Source organism: Syzygium oleosum, unplaced genomic scaffold (genome assembly GCF_021117445.2).
Source record: "Syzygium oleosum isolate NSW1041296 unplaced genomic scaffold, Sole_v2.1 Sole_v2.16, whole genome shotgun sequence".
Lineage (NCBI taxonomy): Eukaryota > Viridiplantae > Streptophyta > Magnoliopsida > Myrtales > Myrtaceae > Syzygium > Syzygium oleosum.
The window spans coordinates 6,169,835-6,193,322 of record NW_026607500.1 but is presented as its reverse complement, the minus strand read 5'-3'; the positions used below and the strand labels follow the sequence as shown (position 1 = coordinate 6,193,322).

Here is a 23,488-nt window from a genome sequence, read left to right as displayed (position 1 = left end):
TTACATATGTTTTGAACCATGCTGCAAATTGTTCATCGCACAAACGGTCAAACTCATTTGGTGGTAGTCCATACATTGAAGTTTGGAAAATCCTAGTAAAATATAAATACCATTTATATATTAGCAAATATTTGACACACAATACATATATTTGCAAATTTATACTTACACGAAGTATGGCTCGACTTCTGGGCAGTTCAGTAAAATATATGTATGGGCTGCATGCAATTCTTCACCTGTTAAGTAACGAAACTGACATGCGCCGCTTGGTCGACCCAGATAATTAAAAATAGAGAATGCTTTGCAATTGGGATCACTGGAGCCCTCATCATTTCTGCCTGCTCTCCGCCTCTTGCACTGCACGTACGGCTCAAAATAGTATGACGCAAATGTTGTCACTTCTTCCACAATATACGCATTACAAATTGAAGCTTCAACACATGCCTTATTCTTCACTTTTTTTCTTCAAATGATATAAGAATCTAGTTGCAATAGAAAGAAGCTTATCGGAACATAATATATAATAAAGTAATTTTAACTTTATTTTAAAAAAAAATTACCTCTCAAATGGATACATCTATCGAAATTGGACGGATCTGCAACTTTGGCCTCATAAGGCAAGTGAACTAAGAGATGCTCCATCGAATCAAAAAACGATGGAGGAAATATCCTTTCTAAGTTGCAAAGAATAATTGGAATATCTCTCTCCAGTTTCTCCATGTGTGATGCTTTTAACACTGTCGAGCAAATATCAAGCAGGAAATTGCTTAACTCTGTAATGGCGCCCCATACAAAGTTCGGTAGAACTTCCTTGAAAGCTATTGGAATTAGTCTTTCCATCAATATGTGACAATCATGACTCTTCAAACCTGTCAACTTGCATTCATTCAAATCAACACATCTCCCGAGGTTCGAAGCATATCCATCAGGAAACCGCACAGATTTCAACTATTGACAAACAACTCGCCTCTGCTTCTTATCCAATGTATAAACTGCTTTTGGTTTTGGTCCCTTGCTGCTTGCATCCACATCTAGTGTTGGCCGATCACAAATATCTCTCATATCTTTTATTGCGTTCAAGTTGTCTTTTGTTTTTCCGGTGACTTCCATCACAGTATTTATGACATTGTTGATAACATTCTTTTCTATATGCATGACGTTAAGATTATGATGAATAAGATAGGCCTTCTAATACGGTAGATCCCAAAATATACTGCGTTTTGTCCACTTATGTGTACTTCCGTACGCAAAAGTCGTACCGTGAGGGTTCTGAACAACAGTTGGAAAATCCTGCACCCGCTCCCAAATTTGCTCGCCGGTCAACCTCAATGGTGGACGTGTTCTTTCAGTCCTATTCTTGATGAACTCTTTTTTATTCTTTCTGAATGTATGATTTATCGGTAAAAATTGTCTGTGACAGTCAAAATAGCTGGGCTTCTTTCCATGTTTTAATCTAAATGACTTTGATCTCTCCAAACATATCGGACATCCTAAGATCCTAGTTGGACTCCATCCAGATAACATTCCGTAAGCTGGAAAGTCATTTATTGTCCAAAGAAGAGCAGCCTTCATTACAAATGCTTGATCGGTAGAAATATCATATATAAGGGCACCTTCCTCCCATAGCCGTTGTAACTCTTCAATCAATGGTTGCATATAAACATCTATTAACTTTTTCGGATTTTGCGGACCAGTCACGATCAATGTCAAAAACATATAAGGTGTTTTCATGCACATACCAGGTGGAAGATTGTACGGCGTTAAGATAACTGGCCAACATGAATAACTTTTTCCTAATTTCCCAAATGGGGCAAATCCATCAGCACAGAAACCTAACCTGATGTTTCGAGGCTCTATTGCAAACTTAGGGTATGTTCTATCAAAATGTTTCAATACCTCTGCATCTGAAGGATGACACATTAGACCCTCTTCTGTTTCATGATTTGCATGCCAAGTCATGTGTTCAACAGTGGCTTGAGATGCATAAAGCCTTTGCAATCTGGGGATTAAGGGCAGATAAAACATTTGCTTGCATGGTCTACGCTTCTGATTACGACCCGGCCTCCTGTTAATCTTGTACCTGGGTTGGCTACAGAATTTGCAAGATTCTGCATTTTCATCATCTCTCCAATATAACATACAACCCCTACTACATACATCAATCCTTACAACTGGAAGACCTAAGTTATCCACTAGCTTTTTCATATCGTAAAAATCACTTGGCATGATGTTATCACGAGGCATTGTTTCCCGCATTACTTCAATAAAAGAGTTGAAGCAATCCGCAGACACATTATGCTCTGCCTTGATATTTAACAGTCTTGCTGTCACTGATAACTTAGTGTGGTTGTCACAACCTGCCCATAAAGGTTTATCTGCTGCTTTCATCACTTCCCAGAACTGATTAGATGAAGAAGCTCCATTACACACATTTTCATCAAAACCCGTTACTCCTATCTCTTCCAATTGTGATGCATGACTAGTACCCACTTGCTCAAGTGTAGGAGTAAAACTAGTACTTGTATGGTTCGATTATGAAACAAAATTCTGACCAGCTGCATCAATCACCATCCTCTCGTATTGGTTCAATTGGTCATAATAGCTACATTCTTCCCTAACTAAAAATTGGTCACTTCTTCGATATCCTTCATCAGATATAAATGGTTCACCATGACAAGCCCAATTATAATAATTCGGAGTAAACCCAAATCTACAAAGATATTCTCTAACTTTATCACACACATTAAATTTACCATTACTGCACTTTTTACACTGACACCTTAACTTATTTCCATCAATGAACTCATATTTAGTACTAGCAAAGTCTAAAAATAGTTCTAACCCAGTACGAAACTCATCGGTAAATCCTCGACGTCCAGGTAAGTTCTTATTATACATCCAAGCCATGTCTCTTTGTATTGTGTCTGTATTAAAATAAAAAAATCTCGTAAAATATTTAAATTATCATATCTACTGTTCTTCATTAAAACCACAAAATTATGAAAATTAAAATTTTGTTTTTCACGCAACAATTATTTTGAAATTGAAAAAATTAAAAAAAATTATCATGTAAAGAAGACTTACCCAGATATTTGACTGAAATCTTGGTAGCAGAAAGTGGTCAATTTGAAGAGAATTGCAACGTTCACTTAGATTGCGAGACCTTCAATTGGACACGTACCTAAATAAAAGTAAAATCACTTAACATTCATTTTTAAATAATTTTTTATTTTTTCTGAATTTTTTAAAATTTTTTTTTCTTCTTATATTTTTCTCCGGTCGCCAGTCCGGCAACCGACTTACGCCGGCGATGCCGAGCGGCCTCGCCATGGCTGCCGGTCCGGCAACCGGCTGACGCCGGCGAAGCCGAGCGGCCTAGCCATGGCCGCCGGTCCGGCTAACGCCGGCGAGGCCGAGCGGCCTCGCCCAGATCTGGGAGGCCGAGCGGCCTGGCCATGGCCGTCGGTCGACCTCTCCTAGGCGACGGCGGGTCGACCGCCGGCCATGGCCGGCGGCGCGGCCTCGCCGGCCATGGGGCGAGTCCGCTCGGCCTCGCCATGGCCGCCGGTAGACCTCGCCGTCGCCCGGATCCGGGCGACGGCGAGGTCGACCGCCACACCTGGGCGAGGCCGCCGGTCGATCTCGCCGGCCATGGCGGCCTCGCTCAGATCTGGGGGAGACAGACTGGCCTCGCCATGGCCGCCGGTCGACCTCGCCGTCGCCCAGATCTGGGCGACGGTAAGGTCGACCGCCATGGGGGGAGGCCGAGCGGCCTCAGCCCATAGCCGGTGAGGCCGCTCGGCCTCCCTCCAAGGCCGGCGAGGTCTCGCCGGTGGCCAGTCTGGCGAACGGCCACCAAGTTACAACAAAAAAAGAAAAAAAACGTCAAAAAAAAATAATTTCACATCCAGCGAAGAATAGAAAGGACAGGACTGTATTAGTCGCATGTTTAGTCACGAAATTAGCTACGATACTTACCGGTGGAAAAGCTTTACCGAGATTGATTTCTGCGCGCACGGATTATTGAGAGAAACGAAAAAGGGAGAAGGCGGGAGAAAAGCGGGCGACGTGAGGAATCACTACTGAGAGAGAGAAATTGACAGGTGGGGTGCATATGACGAAAGTAATTTTCCATCACAAATTAGCGACAAATCCGTTTTCGTCGCAAAATTGGGATGAATAAAATATTCGTCGCTACTTTCGTTGCAAAAGGGTAAATTTCGTTGCACAAATTAGCGACGGAAAATAAATCCGTCGCAAAAGTCGTCGCAAACTCGCGACGGAAAATTAGTCGTCGCTAATTTCCGACGGAATTAGCGACGACCAAATTTCCGTCGTAAATTTGCGACGAATTTTGTGACTACTAATTTTCCGTCGCAAATTTGCAACGAATTTTGCGACGGATTATTTTCCGTCGCTAATTTGCGATGAATTTTGCGACGGAAAATTATTCCGTCGCAAATTTGCGACGAATTTTGCGACGGATTTATTTTCCGTCGCAAATTTGCGACGGAATTATTTTTCGTCGCAAAATCTGTGGCAAATTTACGACGGATTTATTTTCCGTCGCAATATTCGTCGCAAATTTGCGACGGATTATTTTCCGTCGCAAATTAGCTACGAAAAATTCCCCGTCGCAAATGTTCGTCGCAAAATTCATGTTTTTTTGTAGTGGAAGTAGAGTGGGAACGTAGAATAAAATCCAAGTGGGAGAGCACGAATGGAAACCATTCTCTTGCCTAGCCTTAATTCTGGTCAGAAATAGAAAAATTTATTTGTATTCTCAAGATGAGTTTCTGAGCAGATAATAGCGTTTGACAATGACACAAAATTTTTATTCCTTGGAATAGAAATTCGTTTGATAGGTTAATTTTAAATTTTTGTTCCCGGCGACTGGCATCGGGCGGCAGATGGCTCGTGGGTGGTGTCAGTTGGGGGCTACGGGCGGCGAGGGCAAGCGATAAGAAAGTTTTTATTTCTATTTATGTTTCAGAAATAGAAAAGTAAAAAAAATTACTTCTCATCTCTATTCCAAACTTATTTCTGGACTAAACATTTGCCTCGGAAATAAGATAATGAAGTTGCGTTGCCAAACAGATCTCTATTCCAAACTTATTTTCGAAAATAAAAATATAAAAAATGAGAAAATAAAATGATTATCATCTGTGACCTTACATTCCATTGTAAGTGTGAACGCAGCGAATTTCGCAAAACATGGCCTTGCAAGTCGCAACAGGAGTTACATCATGGTCAGTGGTTCTAGAAGCCGTGTGGGCTTTGAAGAAGGGGGGAGAAAAAGAAAATTAAAAGATAAAAATTGACAAGAAGACGGAGAAGCCGTCTGGTGCGGTGCAAAAGCCGTCTGGTGCGGTGCAGCCATTGACGTTTGAAAGAAACTGTCCTTGCTTGCAGTGAAATCAAGTATCTGGCCAATTACATCGTATTGGATAGATTCACATCGCAATATATTGATCATTGGTGAATAAAAATTAGCTATCATCAAAATTTGCTTTTGAAAATTTCACGAACAATCAGACTAAATTTCACATAATAGAACGTCCTGCGCCAATTTTTTCGGTTAATGTTCATTCTATCGAAGTATAAATGGTTATATAGTCATACAAAACTAACTAAACTATAGAGTAAAAAACCAGTTCAAGGACATTCCATTTTACATTTTATTACTGCAAGATGATACTACAGATAACAACCAACAGCACCAGCATAGATCAGTATCAGAACAACTTACATGGTCACATGGCCTTTGCACATGAGGAGCCTCTTTTTGCTATGATGAATACCCACTGCCATCTTCACATGAACTTGACTTAATTAGACAAACAATTTAGAAAGAAAATAAAAAGTAGCATCTGGAGTAAATGGGTTTTGGAACCTCATAAATTGTTCGTCATCTTCCCTGTGGAGGAAATGGGTTCACAGTGCAAAATGTAGAGGAAATCCGATTATACAGCTTGAAGTCAAGAGTACTATGGCATGGAGTTGGCATTGTATCATTCAATTTACGACTGGCTTTAGCTTCAGCCATATCTAAGCCAATATATTGTTGCCAAAAGATATACGATGAAATCAGGAAGGCGAAGCCAACTGTGGAATGGTGTCAGTTGATCTAGAAAGGCGGTATCAGCAAGTGCAATTTTATCGGCTGGATAGTATGTAGGGATAGACTACCTACAACAGAGATCGTATCACGTTGGAAGCTTGAAGTAGATAGCCATTGCAATTTCTGTCTATTTGATATGGAAAGCAGAGATCATCTATTCTTCCGGTGGACCTGGACTAAAAGCATTTGGCGTACTATCCTTGCACAATACGGAATCCTGCGTTATATAGGAGGATGGAATGAAGAACTCGAATGGATGATAAGTGCTACCAAAGGCAAGGATTTGGCAGCTAGACTTCTCAAGGTATCTTTCCTAGCGACCATTTATTGCATCTGGATGGAGCGCAATCATAAACGTTTCCAACGCAAGTCACATGATGCCCCCATCATCTTAGCTAAAGTTTGTAAACTTGTCAGAGGGCGAGCTTCGCACTACAAAACTTTCAGACCTTCTAGGGCAAATGTAATATTTGCTAATATATGGAGACTCCCACACTCCATTTTTTCATGATCATAGTCCTCTTTGTAATGCTGGGGTATGCCCCTAAGTTTTTGTACGTCAACTTATGAATGGTACTTATATTTCACACCAAAAAAAAAATAAAAAAATTTAAAATTAAAAGTAGCAAACTTGATTCGCCTTATTGATGATTTTATAAAATTTCAAGACATATTTGAGAACTTAGGTTGGCATTTTTGTGTACGTGCTACGCTCATTGATACCAATTTTTGATATTCCATGCAAATACAATGATAAAAATTCAATTTATTTTCTATAATTCTGATTATCTCCACCATTAGACGCATTATATATGGCATAAGATACTAGCTGCAATCTAAGCCACAATTGTGTGTTTATGTACCAATTGGAGTATCAGGACATTCAGCCTAAAATATCAGGACAGAATTAGAGAGCTTACAAGTTGATTCAATCTCTTATTGGGTATTATTTTAGTTCCAAGAGAATCGAATGCGCCAACTTCCCTAAGCTTTCAGATGGGTTGAGTTTTCATCTGTTTCTAATAATTGATTAGGTAATTAGAGTTATATCAATTGGCTTATATACAATTTTAGCGGAATCCCTAAATATAGTCATATGGATGTTCTTTACAATTTCCTTACTACAGAGAAATTAAGATTAATTTGATTAGTAACGTTTTACTTACAAATAACATTGATAAGTGACTAATAAATCTCGAGTACATTCGAGTAACTTGGTATATATATCTATGTCAAATATTTATAAATTTTGTTTTCACATTCCTCCTCAATCTTCGTGCCCAAGTAACGGACGTGGACTTGTTGTAGCACAGTGCCGTTGACCTCCTGACAATAAACGAAGAAAATGGGATGAGCAAATGACGAGAAGAACCAAACCAAAAAGAGGGGAAGAAGAATGAAGAAGGCTGTTGTGCTTGGGTGGTGAAGAGTGCCAAACCAAACCTGTGCTTTGCAATTCGCATCCATCGCATAAGAAGTGATGCCGATGAACAACCTCTGGCGAAGGATCCGCAACAAGAAAGGAAACAGTAAATCATCGTCGGATGAAAACGTGACCCAGAACAGGCTGGTGTTGTTGGGGAACCCCGCGAAGAGGTTCGATTGGGAGGATGTTCAGAGGGCCAGTAAGCGGAAATTGGGAAAAGGGACATTTGGGACGACTTGCAAGGTTGACCTGGAGGATGGGACAACCTCGGTGGTCATGAAGGAGCTTGACGATGTGGTCTTGTCGGCCGAGGATTTCCGGGACAAGGTGGTAGTTCTCGGAGCGATGGACCACGAGAACCTGCTCCCTCTGAGAGGTTACTTCTACAGCGAAGACATGAAGTTCCTCTTGTACGATTACATGCCCCGGGGAAGCTTGTCGAGCCTACAGGAAAACCCAAACTGCGCAGGCATTCTTTCGATTGCCCTTGGAGCTGCCCGAGCCATCGAGCACCTGCATGCCCAAGGCTGTCACGGGAATGTCAAGTCGTCCAACATCCTCCTCACGCCGTCCTACGGGGTCCGGGTCTCCGACTACGGCCTCACCCCCTTCACAAGGTCTAGCCAGGCTTGCTTGGCTGACCCAATAGAGGATGTGCATAGCTTCGGGATGTTGCTTCTGGAGCTCCTGACTAATGGGCAGCCCACCTCGACTTTCAGCAATGAATTAGGTCATGTTGCAAGTCTTCCTACGTGGGTCCAGTCCGTTATTCTCGAGATGGGGCCTGGTGCAGTTCTCGGTAGTGGGCTCCTCCACCACTCGGGGGATATTGAGCTGTTGAAAGTGGCGATCAGTTGTGTATCCCCAAATTCACGCCCTCGGATGTCAGAAGTACGGAGGAGGATCGAGGAATTGTGTAATCCCGGGGGACAGCGAGATGATGGGGATTCACAGCCAGACAAGTTCCGCGAAGGGACCAAGAATACATCTTCTTGGCCTATTCCTAGTGCGAAGAAACACGGGGACTCGCAGCCCAACCAATCCGGCAAAGTGCACAACGATTTTCATCCTCGGTGAGTTGATTTTAGATAATGCCAAAAATGCTTAGTCGCATGACTTCATCATGACCGCATTTAGCAACATGAAATCAATTATCTTTCACAATGTTCCCCATAGACAAGTTAATTACCGAGGAAGTCATTGTCAAACTAAAGAAGAGGAGTGGGGAAGGAGGGAGAGAAAGAACAGTAAGGAGTTTTAGAGTGATACTTGATACCTTTCGCCTGAAAAGTCCGAGCCTAGTAACATATTTAGTTGGACCTACCTTCACTGAAAAGCTTAAGTGAATGAGTTATGGGTCAACTAGGATATATTAACAACGCAACACCACACCAATTCTCTGATGCAGGACTTTTTTAACACAACTTACGTGTGCATCCTAACAGTAACTACCTACTAATAATCTTTCATGCAATAAGAGAAGGCTCCACTCACAATAAGCTTCCCTATGCCCAAAGTTACGGGTGACATTCCATTAAAAAAATGTCTCAACCGAACTGGGATGACTTCTGGTTTTCCCTTCACAATGTGGGTGCTATTCTAGCTCTTTTGAGAAGCTTTACTTGAAGAACTTTGATTTAATCTTGGTGCAGAGCAGCCTTACTCATTAGATATTTTCACAGGAAACCGCCAGAAGGGGTTTTGGAAGTTTCTGAAAGAATTTACAGTAAGTTTTTTATATGTTCAATATTGGTCTCTTAATAATTTGAGAGTGCAACATTGGCAGGGTACCGCATTCTGCCTACTTTCTTTTGTTTTAGTGTACTGGATTCATTGAGCTTGTATTGATGGCCTCTAGTTTTGTATTCTACGATTTACTTCCCATAGGGACAAAAGTACTTCCAGAATAGAAGAATTAACAGGAGGTCTCTTTGGTTCAGCGAGAAATAGTTTAGCTTACTATCATGCTTCCGCTAAAGCATTAGTGGCACAATACACCATCTTAATTTACAGAAGCATTCGTTGTTTTCCTTTGGGTGTAAAAAGGGGCTCTAGGGCCACAAATCAAGGATAGATCTCACGGCCTAGGATCATAATAAACAATCTGTTTCCTGCAGAAGCAGTGTAAAATCTGATTGGAGGTCCACTGAGCTGAACTGTTTGCCTCCTATCAACAAACAGTGATTAGCAAGCCAACTTGCATAAGCGTTACCTACCTGATAAATTGTTTCGTGTGCCCTTGCAGCCGCTTTTGATTAACTTTGCCTGCCAATTTTGAGTCCACTTCTAGTATCACTCGGCGGAAACTCATGTACTGGACTGTGAATAATTCGTGCCACATTCCACAGCTCCTGTGACGGCTCAGAGTTACCTATTGAAGAGGATAACTCATTCAAAAAGTCTACTCATGCATCACTTAACAAATCTCTGGCTTGGACATCTTTTGAGGCCCATGAGTAATCAGTTTTACTCACAGTGGGACCCAAGAGATGTGCATGTTATCCTTCGTGGGAAGACCGCTTACTCTTCTGTAAAATACATTAATTCTTGTAGATATTTCCTTGTTAAATCTGAGGATTTTGTTGGTACAGGAATAATTACTTCAAGATTGCCAAATAAACTAGCTAGTAAATCTGGTGAACATCTCAAGAAATTGATTATTTTTTAAATCCTCGTGAGTGTGTATTTATCCTGCATGCTCAGGAAATTGTGTTCTTTATTTGATTCGTCAGTCTCAGAAAATATGAATTATACTGCACCTCTATGTGAATGGCCTTTTCTAATCACTTTCTTCGTGAACTTGTCTTTTGGTTTGTCCATTACGTAACTTTTGAAGAACTGGGTCATGCTAACATGATTTTGCACATATCTTACATTTGTATTCAATTTTACCTGATGATTCATTATTGTTGTCTCCAAGGGATTAATGCATTTCATAGCCACACAAGTTCTTTCTCTGGAAAAGAAAAAAATTCTCTCGCTGACAGATTTCTCCTATTAACAGAATCTAAGTATACACGTCATTGTTATACATGCAATGATTCGTTGTATGTGGATGCAGTAATTGATTGCTGTCTCACAGCGGATGGGTTGAAGTACGAGGATCATCAATTTTTTGTTTTAGGCGTAGTGGATAAGGTGCGACAACATTTTCCTGGTGCGTTTTTCAAGGTGTTCGATTTTGTGGAGCAGGGGAGCCAAAGCCAAATTTCTGAACTGTCGTCTCATATGCCTGTCATGAGCTACCCAGTTCATCATGGTGATTGCCCCATTCTTTCCATGGAGATGATCCATCACTTCCTAAGATGTGCCAATGAATGGTTGTCGCTCAATGAGCATAAAAACATGCTGTTGGTGCATTGTGAAGGTGGTGGATGGACAGTTCTGGCGTTCATGTTGGCTGCTCTTCTGTTGCATCAGAAGAATCTTGCTAGAAAAAAGGAAACACTCCGCTTGATTTACAAGAAAGTTCCTCGCGATTTGCATCTGATTTCGCCCTTGAATCCATTGCCCTCACATCTGAGATACCTCCGCTACATATCCAAACGGAACGTGGACTCAGAACGGCGCCAACCAGATAGGGTTCTTACTTTAGACAGGGTTATACTGGGTTCCATCCCATGGCTGGATGCTAAAGTGGGGTACCCTTCCCGAGCAACTAGGGCTCTTATGTTTAAGATATTTGGTCAGGACCCCCGTAACCTTACAGATAAACCTCCCACAGTCCTGTTCTCAACACCTGAAAGGGGCAAAGATATCAGGCACTACAAACAGGTGGATTTAATTTATTTCTGGTTCAGAAAGGCTTCTTTTCCCTAAATTCATGTCATTTCATATGTTTGTCAGAGACGACTCTGCTTGCTCTCAAGAGTGTGGCGGATCCTTACAGAAAAAGTTGTCACCTTGGGAGTTTGTCAGACTTTGCTGGTCTTGTTACTGTGATATTTTCTAGATAGAAAATGATGAAATTGATGACTACCCACGTATATTGTTGATACTTTAACCTCGGAAAAATAATTCTATGCGTCTAACCCAGATACGGAGTCGATTGTGTAAGTTTTCCTTGATCATCAAGAGTATCAAAGAGATAAGATGCTACGCCATAAAGTTGCATATGTGCTTATGAGGAATTTGTGGTATTGTCAGAAGGATAAGTTGTCAATTATTATTTTCCTTTTTCTCCCAATCCTGTTGTGTGAAACCTTGAGAGTATAAGATTCACTATGATATCATTTGCATGTGGGGGCTCACTCATGCACCCATACACACAAATAAAGATTTAATGCTATTCTGATGCCCATAATCATGCTGTTCATACATGTCATTGCAGGCAGACCGCAAACCGGTTACAGTGGACATCCATTGCCCCGTTCAAGGCGATGTTGTGCTTGAGTGTATGAGTCGAAGGGCTGGTCGTGAACATGGAGAAACACTGTTCCGTGTCATGTTTAATACAGCATATCTATTGGAAAATGTTCTGCAGCTTAAGCTTCATCAAATGGATGTCCCGTGGGATAGCCTAAGTCAGTATTCCAGTGCATTTAGGGCAACGGTATTCCTTCGTTGTTATACTAACCATCTTTAGTGTGATTTATTTTTCTTGAAACTAATTCATCTCTGCTTATTCGTGTTTGATTAGATTACTTTCTCGGAAATGAATCCTGCTGCTTCTTTAGTTTCTCTTGATTCATCCGGTGATGAGGAGCATAAAGAGAATCAATTTGATAAAGGAGCCAAGAAGATTGAGGCCCAAGAACTGCAGATTGAAGACCAAGCAGTTCACAGTGCGCTACGGTCTCAAGATGTTAATACAAGTCACAAAGAGAACGAAGTTCGAGAATGGCCAATCCAGTCCAATACTTCTTTTCCAACCTCTATTCTGCTACCAACGTTTTGCTCCCAGTTAGAAGCTCCAGTGCATTCAGCTCTCGATGGATCTCTTCCAAGTTCAGATGCTGCCTTCTCTTCACTATCTCAAAATGGATCTCCTGCAAGCTTCAGTGCAATGCTTATCGAAAAGAATATTGAACCCCTGCAGTCCCCCAAACAGCAGCTGGTCTCTTCTCTGGAACTATCTGAAGATGTTCATTCTGGTAACACATTCTCACTAGAAGCTTGTTCTGTATGCTTTAGAATCATGGTAAAAGTTTCCACATCGTATTCATATTGGTCAGAGAATTTGGTGAAACTTTCTAACTTAAAAATACGCTGCTTCTTTAGTTTCAGTGGATTCACCCGGTGATGAGCAGCAAACAGAGATTCAAATAGCAAAAAGAGACAAGAAGATTGAGGCCCAAGAACTGCAGATTGAAGACCAAGCAGTTCACAGTGCGCTACAGTCTCAAGATGTTAATACAAGTCACGAAGAGAATGAAGTTCGAGAATGGCCAATCCAGTCCAATACTGCTTTTCCAACTTCTATTCTGCTGCCAACGTTTTGCTCCCAGTTAGAAGCTCCAGTGCATTCAGCTCTCGATGGATCTCTTCCAAGTTCAGACGCTGCCTCCTCTTCACTATCTCAAAATAAATCTCCTGCAAGCTTCAGTGCAATGCTTACCGAAAAGAATATTGAACCCCTGCAGTCCCCCAAACAGCAGCTGGTCTCTTCTCTGGAACTGTCTGAAGATGTTCATTCTGGTAACACATTCTCACTAGAAGCTTGTTCTGTATGCTTTAGAATCACATTAAAAGTTTCCACATCGATTTCATTTTGGTCAGAGAATTTGGTGAAACTTTCTAACTTAAAAATACGCTGCTTCTCTAGTTTCCGTTGATTCACCTGGTGATGAGCAGCAAACAGAGATTCAAATAGCAAAAGGAGACAAGAATATTGAGACCCAAGAACTGCAGATTGAAGACCGAGTAGTTTACAGTGCGCTACGGTCTCAAGATGCTAATAAAAGTCACAAAGAGAATAGAGTTCGAGAATGGCCAATCCAGTCCAATACTGCTTTTCTGACCTCAATTCTGTTGCCAACGCTTTCCTCCCATTTTGAAGCTTCAGTGCATTCAGCTCTTGATGGATCTCTTGCAAGTTCAGACTCTGCCTGCACTTCACTATCTCGAGATGGATCTCCTGCAAGCTTCAGTGCAATGCTTACCAAAAAACATATTGGACCCCTGCAGTCCCCCAAACAACAGCTGGTCTCTTCTCTGGAAGTATCTGAAGATGTTCACTCTGGTAACACATTCTCACTAGAAGCTTGTTCTGTATGCTTTAGAACCATTATAAAAGTTTCCACATCGATTTCATTTTGGTCAGAGAATTTGGTGAAACTTTCTAACTTAAGAATACAATGCTTCTCTAGTTTCTGTTGATTCACCCAGTGATGAGCAGCAAGCGGAGATTCAAATAGCAAAAAGAGACAAGAAGATTGAGGCCCAAGAACTGCAGGTTGAAGACCAAACAGTTTACAGTGTTCAACGGTCTCAAGATGCTAATACAAGTCACGAAGAGAATGAAGTTCAAGAATGGCCAACCCAGTCCAATACTGCTTTTTCGACCTCAATTCTGCTGCCGACACTTTCCTCCCAGTTAGAAGCTCCAGTGCATTCAGCTCGTAATGAATCTCTTGCAAGTTCAGACTCTGCCTCCTCTTCACTATCTCAATATGGATCTCTTGTAAGTTTCAGTGCAATGCTTACCCAAAAGAATGTTGAACCCCTGCAGTCCCCCAAACAGCATCCGGTCTCTTCTCTGGAACTATCTCAAGATGTTCACTCTGGTAACACATTCTCACTAGAAGCTTGTTCTGCATGCTTTAGAATCGAGGTAGAAGGTTCCACATCGGTTTCATGTTGGCCAGAGAATTTGGTGAAACTTTCTAATATAAAAATAGGGATAAGTGCATTGGAAGTCCTAAAACTTGTCACGAAAGTGCAATTGAGTCCTAAAACTTTCAAAAAGTGCAAACAAGTCATAAAACTTTTCAAATTGGTCCAATCAAGTCCATCTGTTGATTGCAGTTTCTGAGAATTTTAGGACTCGATTGTACTTTCGTGACAAGTTTTAGGGCTTAATTGCACTTTTCGAAAGTTTTAGAACTTGATTGCACTTTCTTGACATGTTTTAGGACTTGATTGTACTTTTTGAAAGTTTTATGACTCAACTGCATTTTCTTGATCAATTTTTGGACTTCCAGTGTACTTATCCCTTAAAAATATGCTGGCTCATGAACATCAACTGAACTATCTTTACTTGAGCAATTTCTCAAATTTATTCTGTCAATCTTTAATCCCACTGTCCGACTATATCATCACTTAAAAAAGGTTAACCAGTCAGTTAGAGGTAGAATACAACACAAAGTTGGAGCAAACAAATCACTTCTCGACGAGTTCACTGTTCTGGTTAGTGCTACCATGCGATGCTTCCATAATAATTACCAGAGAATCTTCCTTCCTTTTTGGCTTTTAATGGATGAAAACTCTTTGGATCAGTTACATAACTCTTCAGGCAACATTTCATCAAATTGTACCAGGATTCCTTACGATCCAAAAATTTTCTCCAGCAAGTCCAACTTAGAGTCTAGGTTATCTGCAATCTACAGAGGGCATTTTCTAAATTTTGGAGGCAAACTCATTTGGGATTTAGCAAATGATTTGAGCAATTATGGGCCATGACCTATGACTGTAGAGCCTCTTGACTACATGATTGGATCATATTCATGGCATCGGTTCCCATTATTTTTTCAAAGTTTCTTACTAACTATTGTTAAGTAAAGTCAATGAACCTGGGAGATATTTCTTATTACTAGTGCAACTCTGCAATAGGAGTTGATAACATTCTCTTCCTGAACAGCAAAGTCCTGCTAATGCTACCTATAATCCAATTTCTGTAACAATCGGTTGTAGGTATACATCATATTGCCTATTTTGCAACTATGACCAACATTCTCTTATGGCCTTTCTGGCATAATGTTTCATGAAAAATAGGTGAGAGCATTCAATTTCACGGGTGGAAAAAAGGAATAGCAGCTGTAACAGCAACCAACTTTGAGATTACTTCTAGTAGGGAATGTGCATCCATATCAGCTGTTAGCAGTGACAGTATAGAAGTCTCTAAGGAACTTATCCATAATTCAGCCGAAATCCCTGAAATGATGATGCCACGAGACGAAAATTCTTGTCAGCTCGATGGTGTCTCATCATCAACCTCCATGTCATCTAGATTTGACTATGACGTTTTCTTGAGTTTCAGAGGACCTGATACTCGCTCGGGCATTACCGATTTCCTCTATACAAGCTTATTAGCTGCCAGAATCCACACATATAGAGATGATGACGAGCTGAGATTTGGAGAGGAGATCGGTCCTGCGTTACTCAAAGCGATCAACAATTCAAAAATTTCAATTCCCATATTTTCCAAGGGCTATGCCCTTAGTAAATGGTGTCTTAATGAGTTGGTACAAATGGTAGAGTGTAGGAAATCAAGAAGACAGAAGATCATGCCCATTTTTTACAATGTTACACCCTTTGAGGTTCGTCATCAAACTGGGTCTTACGGAGATGCCTTTGTTTCGCATGAGAAACAGTTTGACAATAAGGTTATCAGCAAGTGGAAGGCTGCTCTCAAGGAGGTTGGCGATCTAAAAGGGTGGGACATTGATTCAATGACCACAAGGTACCTTGTTTTGTGGTTTCTACTTTCGGATTCATCATAGCTTCTATGTTATGTTTAACGTACCATTTTCTTCATACTTCTAATTCTTTTGCTTTTTTGCTTTCACAATATAAGACGAGAAGGAGAGCTTGTAAACCATATTGTCCAGAAGGTTATAGCTGAGTTGAAAAAGGCTTATTTGCCGGTAACTGATTGCTTGGTCGGCATTGAACATCATGTGAAGGAAATCACTAGAATGGTATGTGGTGATTCAGAGGACTTACAAATTCTCGGAATCCATGGTATGGGGGGTGTAGGAAAGACTACTCTCGCCAAAATAATATACAACCACCTATCACATCATTTTGAAGATTGTTGCTTTATTTCCAATGTCAGAGAAACTTCACAGCTAAAGGGCATTGAGTGTTTGCAGAATCAGCTACTCTCTGATATCCTCAAAAGAAACTGGTCGAACATCAGTAATGTTGATGATGGAATTAAGACAATAAAAGAAAGGTTGTGTGGCAAAAAGGTCCTGGTTCTACTTGATGATGTTGATAAAATAATTCATTTGAATGCACTTATGGGAAGGCCAGTGTGGTTTGGTTTAGGAAGTAGGATAATTATCACCAGTAGAAACACAAATGTCTTCAATGTGCCTGAGGTCTGTTTAACTTATGAGCTTACGGGAATGGACTTCAATCAATCTCTTCAACTTTTTTGCAAACATGCTTTTGGAAGAGATCATCCTTTGGATGAGTATGCTGATTTCTCCAATGAAGTGGTAAAAATGACAGGAGGTCTTCCTCTTGCTCTGGAGGTTATAGGTTCACTACTATGGGGTAAAACCAAAGATGTTTGGGATGTTACATTGAAGAAGTTGGAAAAGGTTCCTCATGAGGAAGTTAAGAGAAAGTTAAAAGTATGTTACGACTCTTTGGATGATCGGCAAAAGCAGATTTTTCTTGATATAGCTTGTCTTTTCATTGGATTTGACAAAAGGATTGTGCTTCACATGTGGAACGATTCCAATCTCTTCCCAGGGGAAGGTCTTCAAGTCCTTCAGCAGATGTCTTTGATAAAAATTGGAGAAGACGATAAGCTATGGATGCACGATCAGCTACGAGACCTCGGTAGAGACATTGTTCGCCAGGAATGTAACATGGAACTAGAGAAACAGACCAGATTATGGAATCATGAGGAAGCTTCGGACATTGTGATGAGAAAGAAGGTAAAATTGTATTCACATTTTTTCCCCGTCAATTTGACACATTTCATGCCTTTTCACATTGATTATTCACTTAAAATAAGAAGAATTATTCTAAAGTCTTGTTGACCAATTGCTCTAGGAACATATTTATCTGTAAGTAATGCTTATATTGTTTTATGTTTGAACGGGAGATTATTTGTAGCTTAAATATCATTTACTTGTCTCTCTTTTTATTATATATTATTTACTTGTCTCTATATTTTTTCCTTACAGGGAACCGAAAAAGTGGAAGCTCTTTGCCTGAAGTTCGACCACTGGATGCAGCAGTCTTTTCCTAATGAAGAGTTAGGGAGGCTATCAAATCTGAGATACCTAGAAATGAGGCCTGTCCTGGATAGTTGGCCTCCGAGTGGCTTTCCAACGAATGTACTCCTAACGAGTCCACCCATCCTATCTGAGCTGAGATGGCTTTCATGGCATAATTTTCCTCCCGTACGTAGCCTGACCGCTTTTTCCATGATGAACATGGTCATTCTTGATCTGTCATGGAGTAAGTTTTCAGAAAGTTGGGAAGGTTGGAGTCATATTGAGGTACTATTATTTTCAGTGAAACCCACTATGTTTTTGCAGTTGAAGCCTCTTTATTCAATCCATGATCATTAATTTCCGATTCGCTCTTTACAGATGGCAAGGAACTTAAAAGTTTTGAATTTGTCTGGTTGTGCACAATTGCATAGAACTCCCAACTTCTCTGCACATGTAAAATTAGAGCAGTTGATCCTCGAAAGCTGTGGAAGATTAGTTGAGATTGATGAATCTATAGGGCAGTTGAAGCAGTTGGTTCTTTTGAACTTGAGGTTCTGTCGTAAACTTCGGAAGTTGCCGGAAGAGCTGGCCAACTTAGAATGGTTGAAGGAACTTCTCATTGACTGCACTTCTATTAGAGAAATCCCAGGATCACGAGGGATGGAAAAACTCGAGACTCTCAGTGCTTGTGAATGTTTGTCACTTAATAACTGCAGTGCAATTGGTAACTTAACCTCTCTATTGAGGCTCTCTTTGGAACATGTTGAAATTTCTCAACTTCCTCCAGAGATAGGAGGGCTTGTAAAGCTTGTCCACTTGTCTTTGAGTGGGTGTAAGTTGCTCAAGAGAATTCCGGACTCGATTGGGAATTTGGAATCAGTAGTCATGCTGAATCTGTCCCATACATTTATTGCAGAGTTGCCTAATTCACTTGGGAACTTGAAGAACTTGAAAATACTAAGGATGTGTGGTAGTTCCATAAGAAGTATACCCAGTGCAATTGGGATGTTGGAGAAGTTGGAAGAGATAGATGCAGAGTTCTGCCGACGTCTGGAGGGGACAATCCCTGATGATATTGGGAGGTTATTATCTTTGAGGATCTTGAAAGTTTCAAACACTAGAATATGTTACATACCAAGGCTTCCTGAAAGCCTGCTCAGTTTGCATATTGGTACTAATTCGATGAAGATATTTCCGGATCTCTCAAACCTGATAAATTTGACTGAGTTGAATTTGGAGATTGCACAAGTTCCTGAGTTTTGTTTGGCTGAAGAGAACTCAATTTTTGTGGACACGACTGAGCTTGTACGGGATCCATCACCATGGTGGATTGGAAGGTTATGCAATCTGGAGTCTCTAAAGTTGTCATGTGACAGCATTACTGTCCTCCATGCGGATTTTGGTCTTCTGTCTGAACTCAAAAGACTTGAACTTCTTTGTTTTAACCTACAGTTTCTCCCTAGGCTTCCGTCAAGTTTATTGTGCTTGCATATTAAATCCTCTAGATCACTGGAAACATCGATAGATCTATCAAATTTGAAGGAACTATCAGAGCTAAGGATTCATTCTTGTGCAATAACAGATATCGATGGCCTTGAAGGTTTGGAGAATCTTCAAACTTTGGACCTTAGAGCATTGAATAAACTTGAAAGATTACCTGATCTTTCAAACTTAAAGAAGCTCAATGAACTGCATTTGGGTCACTGTCATAATCTGAGCAATCTTCATAGTATTCAAGGCTTGGGAAATCTGAGAATTTTGAAGCTCATGGAGATCCTACAACTCGAGAGATTACCTGATCTATCAAACTTGAAGAAGCTGACTGAACTTCACCTTCAGCAATGTTATAGTCTAAGTGAGATTCAAAGCTTTGAGGGTTTGGAGAACCTGATAATGCTAAAGCTAGGTGAACTCCCTCTACTTGAGAGATTGCCTGATCTCTCGAACTTGAGGAAGCTCAGAAAACTTGATATACAGCAGTGTCATACTCTTGTCGAGATTCAAGGAACATTAGATTCACTGGAAGACTTGTGCATCTATGGATGCAATTCATTGGTTGAGGTGCCTGATCCTGCAAGCTTCAAGAATCTGAAATCTCTCAAAATTGCGGGATTGTGAGATGTTACATATGGACCAGGTTTGGGCCTCGAAATCTGATACATTTGATACAGTATGTGGAAGTTCAAAATGTTCGACGATAAGAAGGTTAGGCATCTGCGTGTGTCAGTTGGGTAGACATTTTTTCTTGCCATCGCTTCCATCCTGAAAATGAAGGAACAGAGAACGTATGTACTCCCTTAATTGCATACAACTTTGTGGATCTGCAAGTGATTCAGCTAGCCAAAGTAATCGCTAGAATTGTAGTTTCTTCGAATTTCTAAACCGGCTTGTATACCTCGTTATCCTGTCAAAAACTCATGTAAGTTCTGCTTCTTTTGTGATCACATCTTTTCACTACTGGTGAGTGTGGACAGCTCATAATACAATGTTCACACATATCCTTCCCGTGAAAAGATTTTTCTAGATCCACTGCATTATCACCCTGAGAGGTACAATAAATGCATGTCCTGAGTGAGGAGATGTACACTGATACTTAACGGGACACAAAAGATGATAAGTGTACTTTGATAAGTCGTGCTTATTCTAAATTGCCTGATGATGCCTAGCTATCCAAACACATTATCATCATCATAGCTAAGCAGCCCCGATGGATGAGGTGGATCGCCATGACACAACCGCGTTTAAAATTGACCGGATCCCCACGGAGGCTAGCTTCAGTCACAGAAGTTGAGTAATTAAAGCTCTTAATGAATCTGGTAACTTATATCATTGTGGTTAGTGACACTTGGGGTTGGCCTTGCTCAGGCAACCACAGGTTTCATCGATCAATCAAGTACAGCAGACAAGTTGGTTCAGAATTGAAATGCCGCCGTCATCCGTGAACGCATTTGGTTCGATTGAGTATTGTAACTCATAGCAGCTGCCGGGATGATTCTTGAACCATCCCCGCATCTATATTTTGGAGTTATATTGTTGAGAGTATTTGGCCAATAGGGGCATATTTGTCTATTTCCTTTATTATTTTATGTATTGCAACAATAAATGTAATATTATAATTTTGGCATTTTGACTTTATTATAAATATATGGCTTGGGGGTCACGTAGACCTAACGAAGCATTTAGTTCAGTTTTTTCTCTCAACATGATATTAGAGCTAGATCTGAACTAAAACCCTAATCCTAATATTTTCTCTACGCAACCTTTTTTCTCTCTCTCTCTTCTCGTATTCACTCTCTCCCACTGTAGTTGCTTCTCATCTTCTCCTTTGCTCTCTTTCACAATGTGGGGCGGCACTAATGAGATGATTCTTTGAATCTAGTGTTTTCCCATAACTTCACCTCTATGAGATAAACTAAAACTTCTTTGCAATCTGCGATAAGTGGTTCAGCCTCTTCTGCGAGTTTTTGGATCTTTTTGTTTGAATGCCTTGCCATTGGCCTACAATTCTCTCATGTGAAGACCAAAGCACTGCAGTTCGTGGACCACCATATGTTTTCTAGATTCTTTGGGGGAATTAGAATTATCAATTTTTTTTTAGGTTTTCAAAACCTTAAAAAAATCGATTTTTTTTCCTTCCCTTGATATGATATAGCTGATTTTTTTGGAGGATAATTTCACTCTACTATCAAAGGCATAATGTCTGAGGGTTTAATTGTGAACTCTCCACCTACAGGAGATGGCCGTACATATTATATTGCATTCACTAGGATCTTTGTGAAGCTTGACGGAACAAATTATTTGATAAGAATATGTTCACTAGAAGTCCTAAAACTTGTCACCAAAGTACAATTGAGTCCTAAAACTTGCAAAAAGTGCAATCAATTCCTAAAACTTGTCAAATTGGTTCAAATGAGTCCTAAAGTTAACATCGTCAAACTTAGTAACGGAAAATACTGACGTGACGCTGACGTAGCTTATTTTAATATTTTTCTCTTCTATGTGGCGATGACGTGGCTAAAACGACGTCGTTTTGGCCCAAATATGATTTTTAATCCTACTTTTATTTAAATTAAATTTAAAAAATAAGCTAAAATTTAAATAAATAAATAAATAAATAAATAAATAAAAAAAAAGAAAGGAGGAGGAGGACAGGCGAGGAGGGAGGGCTTGCCCTCCTTGGCGCCACCGCCTAACCATCGCCAAGAGGGGTTGGTTGTGACACCCCGATTCCCAGCAGAAAAGGGGGATGACACAACCAACTTCAACCCGAAGGACGTAGTCTCAAACCACCCAAAAAGCGAACTCCAAAAAGACCCGTGGATATCGCTCTCATACTACTCATCGCTAGTTGAAGAACCTGAAAAAGATTAGAAGGAATGGGGTGAGCAACCGCAGCTCGGTGAGTAATGCATTTCTTCCGAGCGGATCGAACATTCACTATACATCATTCAAAATAATATGATAACTCCTCATCTCAAATTCAATGTACAATATACGTAAAATATCGAAAATATATGATAACTTTCCAACAAAACTCTATACGTACAAGATCAGTCATCAAAACATACTCAACACTAACAAATAATCATCAATGGTCTATTCTATTGATTAATCTCACTAATCACACATCGATGGTCCATTCCATCAGCTAATCTAATGCTCATCATCAAACTACGATCATGTTTAACACTGTGACAAAAGGGATCAAGTTTACCCCCCTTTAGCTAGGTCTACCACCTACATCAGCCGGCAGTTCGGCTCATAAGGACGTCCTGACAGTATGCATACTTCTCCCTCAATGGATTCTCATCATAGCGATGTGAGCCATATCAACCAAAACATTTCTCCAACGCACAATCAACACCAAAAAGTTATTTCATAAACTGGTTTTACAAATTAAATCACATAATCTTTCATAATTCCATTTATTAGTTAGAATGCATTTCATAAAACATTTCGTAATCAATACGTACAGCTTTTACAATTCCTTTCACAAAACATTTAACCAAAGCATTCACAATTGGTCATTTTAGACCACTTCATAAAACATTCTCAATCCATGTTCAATCAACTAAAAATGTAGTAAAAGTTTGATCCGATTTATGCAAAAAACATGCTCTTAATAACTCATATTATATTAAAATTCTACCATTTTCAAAATATGAGTTTGTAAATTTATGTAAGAAATAGTACCACTTACGTGGAAATACCCCAAAACCAAACAATGTGGCTAAACTCGTCGATGATCTCGTAAAACCGATTTGGGATCCGAGACAAGATGTCATTACCCAAAATCGCCAATTTGGGATCCCCTCGACTATTGTAATCATCTTGAGTTTCAATTTCTCTCATGTGCTTCACTTGTTCTTCATAATGGTGGACAAACTCTACAAAAGTCAATGTCTTCGTTGACATACGTTGGAAGACATTATTGGTGCTCTCACTCCTTTGACTGGATCTTATACCACAAGTAAAAATGTCACGACCAAAAGTTGAACTCCATTTGTGTCTAATGTCGTATAATCTCCGAAGCCAAGTGTTATTCGCAGTATCCCACTCCTTTTCCATTTCCCTCCAAGTAAATTCAAATTCTTCCTCTGATGTACATCTATACATAAGTGTTAAGAAATATGCATCCTTAAAACCCGACTTATGATAAAGATGTGGGATGTATTGGTTGGTATTTTTCCCAATGTGCCAAGTACATAAACGGTGTTGTGTATTCGGAAAGACCGTTCGAATGGCTTTTGCCATAGCTTGGTCTTGATCAGTGAATATGGTTTTCGGAGCCTTATTTCCCATAGACTTAAAAAAAGCCTCAAATAA

At 40.2% G+C, this 23,488-nt stretch overlaps 1 protein-coding gene across 1 annotated transcript; it reads left to right on the top strand.

The window, feature by feature from the left end:
- Window positions 1-15,561: 15,561 nt before the first annotated feature.
- On the top strand, window positions 15,562-19,854 carry LOC115684374 (disease resistance protein L6-like). Its single transcript, XM_056318715.1, has 4 exons — window positions 15,562-16,167; window positions 16,282-17,377; window positions 17,630-17,947; window positions 18,041-19,854. Exons 1-4 carry the CDS (start codon window positions 15,644-15,646, stop codon window positions 19,778-19,780), a joined length of 3,678 nt encoding a protein of 1,225 aa, XP_056174690.1. The 5' UTR covers window positions 15,562-15,643; the 3' UTR covers window positions 19,781-19,854.
- The last annotated feature ends 3,634 nt before the right edge of the window (window positions 19,855-23,488 follow it).

Bases quoted from the DNA above. Each gene is read 5' to 3' on its own strand.
- LOC115684374 (XM_056318715.1), top strand. From the start codon at position 15,644: ATGATGATGCCACGAGACGAAAATTCTTGTCAGCTCGATGGTGTCTCA. The intron at 16,168-16,281 runs GTACCTTGTTTT...TCACAATATAAG, and splicing joins ATTGATTCAATGACCACAAG to ACGAGAAGGAGAGCTTGTAA. The intron at 17,378-17,629 runs GTAAAATTGTAT...TTTTCCTTACAG, and splicing joins ACATTGTGATGAGAAAGAAG to GGAACCGAAAAAGTGGAAGC.